The 8,046-nt window shown below is 42.1% G+C and overlaps 1 protein-coding gene across 1 annotated transcript; it reads right to left on the bottom strand.

The window, feature by feature from the left end:
* Positions 1-1,557: 1,557 nt before the first annotated feature.
* Positions 1,558-3,683, bottom strand: FIBIN (fin bud initiation factor homolog). Its single transcript, XM_032881238.1, has one exon. It carries the CDS (start codon positions 3,193-3,195, stop codon positions 2,560-2,562), a length of 636 nt encoding a protein of 211 aa, XP_032737129.1. The 5' UTR covers positions 3,196-3,683; the 3' UTR covers positions 1,558-2,559.
* Between the last annotated feature and the right edge of the window lie 4,363 nt (positions 3,684-8,046).

The following is an 8,046-nucleotide window of genomic DNA, read 5'->3' as shown; positions in this document are numbered from 1 at the left end:
AGGTAGTCCGGAGGAAAGAGCTGAGTGGGTCTGTTCCCCCCCCCCCCCCACCACCAAATAAGAGGATTTGGAAAAGACTTGAGATGTTAGTCTCTGGGTTGGTATCTAGGGCGGCTCACTCCCCCCACCTGGAAATTCTCATTTGCCCTCTAGGGCCATTTACAGAAGACGCTGTGGGATTACTGGCTGTACATCTAGCTTTGAATGGATGATTCAATGTCAGATAATTTCGTTTTGGTTTTGCAGGACTCATAGAATGTCCGCCCTGGAAAGAACCTCATACATAATCTGTTTCAGGGTTTTCAAATTTGTAGCAGATGTGCCGCTGCGCCTCCTTCTGCACCCACGGAAGGCGTCTCTAACTGGGGACAGCCTTCTTTACATCTGTGCCTTTTAAATCCTTTTTAGCCTAACAGTGTATGCAGCCTGTTACGGGTTGATTGAAATTAGCATGCACAGTGAAGCCGGTTTTCTAACCGTGTCATGTGCTTAATATTCTCCTCTTACAGATGGGGAGACTGAAGAGATGACATTTAATATGTCCATGGATTAGACTTGAGTCCTGTGAAGTGAGTGATAGGAAAATTTTGAGATATTAAATGTAAATACAAACTACAATCATTTAAGTGCCAAATGTCATCTCCTTTGCCTCTGCTGTTTTCCCTCGTCTTTCATAGCATAAAGAAGGAAACACTTTTCAACAATCATTTACGTTCTCCCCACACACCAGTATAGAGGCAGCTAAAAGCAGTCTCCTGAGTGATGCAAAGAAATTACAAACGGTTATTTTAAGTATTATTCCATGCGTTGTTCTTTTATATTTTAAACAATGAGGTAGCTATGCAAAGTTTCAGGCCTCAACATCCTTGTAAGGAGCACATTAAGAGTCCTCAAGCTGTTACAACAAGGGTCAGCCATTCTGGGTGTCAGTATCCCCTACAGTAATATACTGGACACATTATAAGAATAGAAAACTGGATTCTTCATGCATGGGAGAGAAAAAAATGCTTCAATGTTGAAGAGTAGATTATGAACATTTATTTATTTTCCTGTGTGTGTGTGTGTGTGTGTGTGTGTGTAAAAGGAAAACATATTTAAGGTGAGAGGGAGAGCCTGGGGAAAGACATGAAATAAAGGGCATTTCCACCTTTTGAAATCATTAGTCAATAACACAGACCTGGCTTCAAAATTATTAAACATCATTATAGTTCCTGTAACTTAGAGTGGGCCCGCCATCTGCATTACGAGGGCATATAACTTTTGAGCCTTGTCATAAATTTTCCAGTTGTTTCTATGGAAAAAAGTGGGGGTGGGGAATGGAGTTTTTAGGCAGAGCAGCAGAGATCAACTTCTGGCAAAACCTAGATTTTTTTCTTTTGAGGATGGTAAGGGTGGCCAGGGAAGGGATGATTGCCAAATACGTAGCCATCCCTCTGCCTTCTTTATCAGATACTCTGAGTAAACTGGCTTAAATCCCACCCTTCTCTTTCCTCTTGCACTGTACTCCTCTTTGCACTTTGAAAGTTATGGATATCAATTAGAAAATAAGCCAGTATTATACGAGAACATATTTATTGGCTGAATAATAAAACTAAGTGAAGGAGTTATTAGAATTAGAATCCCCCCTACTTGAAGTACAAGTTTCCAGTACTCAAACAGAAGCAAAATCCGCAAACCCAGAACAAATACATTGGTAACCTACATCATCGGCATTCAGGGGTGGGTTCAAACAATCTATCTACTTTTTTGTGACGGACTGTAGCTCTGAGGACACAGGCATACAATGAGAGACACAACAAATCAGCTCAGCAACATTGAGTCTGTACCAACCACAAAGCTTGGACTTCTTAAATGTGGCCACTTCAGCTTAACACTCATAGAGGCCCCTTGGACATGCCCTGCAAAGGACGATTTGCGTACAAATTTTAGGCGATACTCTTACGAATAACAAAAAACAAAACAAAGCAAAACAAAAAACGAAGAATGCACAAAAAACCCCCCAAACAAAAAACAAAACCTTGGAGACCATGGTTAATAAATAAGAGAGAAAAAGAGAACAAGAAACTGGCAAATTCCATCAGCTGGCAGGAAGGCTGAGCAGCACCTCAGACCTCATCTGAAAAACAGACAGCTGACAATTTTCAGAGCCCAAGAGTGAAGGCTGAAGGCGAAAAGGAGCTCTGCACTATCCTCTCTGAGTATTTTCACATAATCTCCAGGGTGGGGAATTTTAATCGCTTCCTACCGCACAAACTGTGTCCTTCTAGATGTGGCTGAAACAGGTGTCTCTGCAGAGTTATAAAGTCTCTAGCAAAGGCAAGAGGCATGGCTTTAAGTTGTTCTTTCCAAGTAAATCAATAGCAATCCCATAAATAATGTACAAAAACGAAACAACTCGACTCTCACTTATTTCTCAAAGATCACTTCAGATCATTCTCCAAGTGCAAATCCAGATATAAAAAATAAGAAGTACAAAAGAAACGTTAGCCCTGTCTCCTGTCCCCACCCTCCACAACGGGGCTCACTTTGTGCCCTCTCCCTGGCAGTTTGCCCTTCCACCTACACCTTAAGATAATCATTTTTCAGCCGACCTAGCCGGGTCCCATGGCTCCTGATGGTGAGGGCCAGTAGCTCGTATTTGTCCCTGAGCCCCACAGAGATGTCAAGCGTTTCCTTCAGCAGGGACCTGGTGTGGACCAGCATCCCCAGGAAGTCCTCGTTGAGCCTGCTTTCTTGCCGGCTGTCCTGTTCCTGGCCCTGCTTAAACTTGCTTTCCAGCTCAGTGAGGGACTTGTCCGAGTTGGAGTAGGCATCCCCGATCTGGTGGGACTCCCGCCGCAGGTACTTGCCATAGCTTTCTTCCCCATCCAGGTCGTAGGAGATGCTCTTACTGATGCCCTCCAGGACACGCCCAGCATCCTCCACCTGGCGGCCCAGCACGGTGAACTCTTCCCGAAGGGTGAGGCTCAGCAGACTGCTAGCCTGGCTCCCCTCCCCCTGGGAGCAGCGCCGGTGGTCACTCACCCTGAAGAGCAGCTGGCACTTCTCAGGGTCATCATTCTCTTCATAGTCCCCGTCAGGCACGAAGTAGTGGTGCAGAGTCCCATTGGACATCTCCGGGTAGAGAGGGCCATCGAAGTAGCCCTGACACAGGTGGCAGAAGAAACCCATCCAGAGGAACTTCAGGAACACCATCCTGGATAGTCAGGGTGACTGGGGACCCCGGGAGAAGACCGTCCGCCCAGGCACGAAGAAGGGGGGTCCCCCTGGGAGTCAGTGCCTCCCCAAGACAGCGATAGCCTCAGTTCCCGCTGGCTTGCTGCACCCTGGCCCCCCCTCCCCAGCTGGCTTCATGTGGCTGTGTCACCGGTGCCTGGGGAGCACGGCCACACAGCACAGGGTGCACCCAGGCTCTTGCTCCTGTGCTCTGGGCAGGAACGCTGCCTGCTCCTTCCAGGCGGTGGCGGTGGGATCACAGGCAGGAGAGGGAACCCCTGCTCCGGGGCTCTGGTGCCCCACTCTCCCTCGGAGTTCCCCCTTGCTCCTGAGAGATGGATCGAGTAGCTGGAGAGAAAGGCTGTTGCCTTCTGATACGATTTCAACTTCTGGACTGGGTGGGAATGTGGAGCTTTTCCTTTGGCTAATGATATCCTGAGGATCTCTCTGCTCTCAAATTACAGCTGGTTTCGTCACTTGGAAGCCAGGGAACAAGTTTGGAAAGAAACCTCTCACCAGGTCTCTGTTATTAAAGGTACAGGATCTTTATTTTTTTTTCTTTTTTCTTTTTTTTTTTTTTTAAGACTGGAAAGGGGACTTTGAAAAATAGAATTTAGCTTGAAGGAGAAAATGAAAACTGAGTAAATAGAATGCCCACAACAGAAAGACTGATTTGCTATTAATGTCTTAGGGGAAGCATGATTACCCTGGAGAAATACTACTTCACATTTTAAATAAGTACCCGTTTGATTAGATTTGTTAAGTATGTCTATTTTTATCATTAAAAATTTAACATTAAGAGATTTGTGACTTCAAAGGCAAATTTGCAGTATAAGACATGGCAGCTTTATTTGGAAATGGTTAATTAATTAAAAATGTTAGTAACAATACTTTGGAAGCAATAGCCATATAGAAAACTGATTAATGCACGGTTGCTAGCATGTACGGGAATAAAAGCTGAAAATGGAATTTTGCCAGTTTAATGAGTAAGTGGACAACTGAGATAATTGTTTAATCCTATGAAAACGCATCCGTGCTAAGCTTTGGCAATGTATCTTTAGCCTAACGCCTTTGCAGTTACTGTCTCTTTTGAGATACTTAAAAGTTTTTGAAGAATGTAGGGCTGGCACTATTATCTCCATTTTCCAGATCGAGAAACCAAGGGACAGGATGGGAAACAAATTGTTTGTAGTCACAATGTTAGACTGTAGTGGAGCCAACACAGGGTCTTTTCATTTAATTAAAAAAAAAAGTATTTTTTTTTCCTACCAGGCCATTTTAGTTTCTGATCTATGAGTTAATTAACAAATTGGCATCCATCGGGCCAACTCATCTGTCCAAGAAATGTTTATTGATCATTTACTCTATGCTAGAGTCTATTTTAGATACTGCTACCAGAGCTGTGGAAAAAAATGGAGACGAATACTTGCCCTCTTGGAGCTTACATTCTAGGAAATTGAGAGAAAATTAAATTAGTATAAATAAAGACGATACATTGCACGTTGACAATGATAGGGTTGGAAAAAAGACAGGGAAAGAATGGAAAAGTGGAGGCAGCATTCTTCTTTTCGTAGTTATTTCCTTTCAGCCTTGAAATGTAGCTAAAATACTCATGTGATCTGCCTGTGTTAGTACTTATCTTCTTCTCCAAGTCATAAGGGACTGGTATCATTCAGAGCTACGGTGCCATATAGTTCTGGGGTTGTCATACTTGTTACCATCACTTTTTGACATAAACAATCGAGACTTGCAGATAGAGGAGAAGTCTGGTTAAGTAACTGGATATTTTGTCACCGTGGTGCCACGGGCCCAGATTTTTCGAGACATGTTGACTGCACATTTTAATTTTTATCCAGATATTTGGCATCATGAAAACATGATCAAAAGGAGTTTTCTTAGTGATTACTCTAACCAAAAGATGATGACTTACTTTCACTGCATTCCAGCAGAAAACTACCACCTTCTCCATTGGAAAGACTGGACTGTTGGACTCAAGAGCCATATTACTTCATTCTTTTTTTCCTGGGACATTCACAAATGACAACAGATGGATTCAAATTGGCCGCTTGGCCAAAGAAGGGAAGAGGAATTTACTCGGATTCACTCCACTTCTTGCACAATCCCTCCTTGACTTACGAACCAATTCGGTTAAGCAGACCTAAGTTAAGTACTTATTACTACTTGCTCCCTACTCTGTGCAGGGCAAGTGTTGAGTTAACTATAGAAACAGTGATGTGCAATAAGAAGTTTCAGCCTACAAAGAGTTTGCTCTCTGGTTAAAGAGTCAGGCATATATACACAAATAATCTTGATACGAATGACTGAGAGTATTTACTTTTTCCTACAATGACCCCATCTAAAGATATAAACTCCATGTCATGTATCATCAGGAAGGCATCACTTTGGTACAAGTAACTGAAAGTCTAATTCAATCATGCTGAAGTCAAAAAGGAATTCACTGACTTACAGAAAGTCTATAATTAGATTTTCACTCTGTGCCTGGGCAGAATCTAGTTTCTCTCTCACCATTTTTGGGTTCTATTTCCTCAGCTTAAATTCATTCTTGGGTAGTCTTTTTCATTTGTGGTTCCAAGATAGCTATCAGTGTCTTCTGCAGTTACAAACTTACTTGATCCTGTATAGTAGGAATGACAGGTTATGAATGGCAGGTCCTTCAAAATCAGCCTCAGTGGCCATGTTGGTTCAATTTGGACCATTAATTCATCCTTGAACCAGGCTGACAGTAGTCAGAGGTTCGGGACTGGCCACTGTGCTTGAGACAATAAGGGTCCTGTTCTGCACCCGAAGGCAAGGGACCATGCAAACTACATAAATGAAAAATTTAAGGTCTTATTGAGGAAGGGGACATTATGAGAATGGATTCTGGGAGAGGTTAACTACAAATATTCTCCCTATGCCATGCATCTGTCTTTATTAACCACTTCCGAAAGATATCAGCACTCTTCTAGTTGTGTGTAGTCAACTATTTAATAGCTGGCCTATGGGAGAAAAAAGCTCTCGTAGCATTTGCCGATTTCCATGGTGTGAATACACTCACCACGCCTGGGTCACGAATGCCGTTAGGAAGATGTGTGCAATGACACACCATTATATAGCATTTCCATCATACGATACATTTGATCCAGATAATCCCAAGAGCATAGGAAATACTAATTACAAAGTGATAAGTTTTACATACGCATTCCCTTTATTTTAATATAACTTATTTAACTACATATTCAAGTACCATAATTTTCAATAATGACTCTGTTTAACAACTGACATGCTAAATTCCTAAAAACCTAACAGTTGGTTCTCACGAGCCAGTGCTAGTTAGCTCCAGCACTCCATAGCTTTTTGCACTAAAACTTCATCTTGCTCATTTTTAAAAGTTATTTATTTATAAGGTCTTCATAAATGTACGATCACGTCTTGGGCTGATCTACTAGAGTCAGAGTTAAGGTGGGCTTCTAACGATTGGCCTGAAGTAAATGGAGCCAGAGGAAATGTCCAAACCCAGATATACAAGATGAAGTCAAAAGGCAGGAATTGGGTAAATTTAAGAATAAAAGAGGACCCCAGGAGCAGTCGCCTGAAAGTGCCCTCCCCCCAGTACCAGCTATTTACTTGCAACACTTGCCATGCAGCGCCAGCAGGGTTGGCTAGTTTACAGCTTGTGTATCCTTCTTTTTGGTGCACTTTAAAATCTTGTTGTTCCTTTGGTCCAGTTACCACTTCAGAGAAGGAAGCAGGAAATCAGGCTGACACCATGAGCCTAAAGACCTATAAGATTTCCTAAGCTCCATGATTTCCCCTTGCCAAAGATTTTTATGATCCCCTGCCTGTTTCTGATTATGATAATAGTGGAATTTTTATAGACAAAGAGACTTGTATTAGATGAGGGCCCACTACGCAGTCTAGACATTCAAAGGGTGTCTCTGGGAAGTGGAAGCTCTCACTCTCAAAAGCTCCCCTCCCCCAAACTATCAGGCTGAATCCCTAAACCATGTCAAAGAAGAAAAAAAAACAAGGGAGTTAGCTTGGACCAGAGTAGGGGTTCTGGGGTGGGAGAAGAGAGAAAAGGAAGACAAAGGGGAGAAGATAAGAAAGCCCCAGTATTTAGCACGTTGGGTATTATTTTATTAATTAACAGGTAATCACTAGTATTTATTGAGCAACCATTTTTTTTTTTTTTTTTTTTTTTTTTTTTTTTACAGCAGGTGGGAAGGAGAAAGGAAGTGAAATGGTTGAGTAGGAAAGAAAAGAAGAAAGAAGGAAAGGTAGCAAGTAAAGGGATGGAAGAAAGGAAGCAAGTAAAGAAGGAAGAAAAGGGAGAGAGTGGAATAAATTTTGATGATATAATCTTTTATGTGTCACATTAACTCAGTGAAGAGGTTATTATTATTTGCTATAAGAACATTGGTTAGGGGCAATTCTTAACAAAAGCAATCACAAAGTTCCCAGGAAATAGAGGCAATACAACACACCCATGCAAACATAATAAGAATGCTTACAAGGAAATAAGTATAATGTGGGAAGAGAGTCTGATCAGTTCTCCCAGTCTGTCTCCATTAGTGAGAACAGGCTATGATATGCTGTGGTAACAAATGTCACCAACATGCTAACACCAAATTCAAGTCCACTGCAAGTCAGGGTGACTCAGTAACTCTCCTCCATGACTTAGCTATAATGGCATTTCCTCTAAAAACCCTTCCTTGATTCATTCCCTAATTTTAATTAGTTCTCCCTATCGGTTCCTTTATACCACTCTGTTTCTTCCCTCACAGTACTTTCTATTGTTTATAATTGTACTTTAATTTATGTACTTAT

The sequence above is a fragment of the Lontra canadensis genome, unplaced genomic scaffold, assembly GCF_010015895.1.
Source record: "Lontra canadensis isolate GAN:19392208 unplaced genomic scaffold, GSC_riverotter_1.0 scaffold74, whole genome shotgun sequence".
In the NCBI taxonomy this organism is placed as follows: domain Eukaryota; kingdom Metazoa; phylum Chordata; class Mammalia; order Carnivora; family Mustelidae; genus Lontra; species Lontra canadensis.
This window is presented reverse-complemented; position numbering and strand designations above follow the sequence as displayed.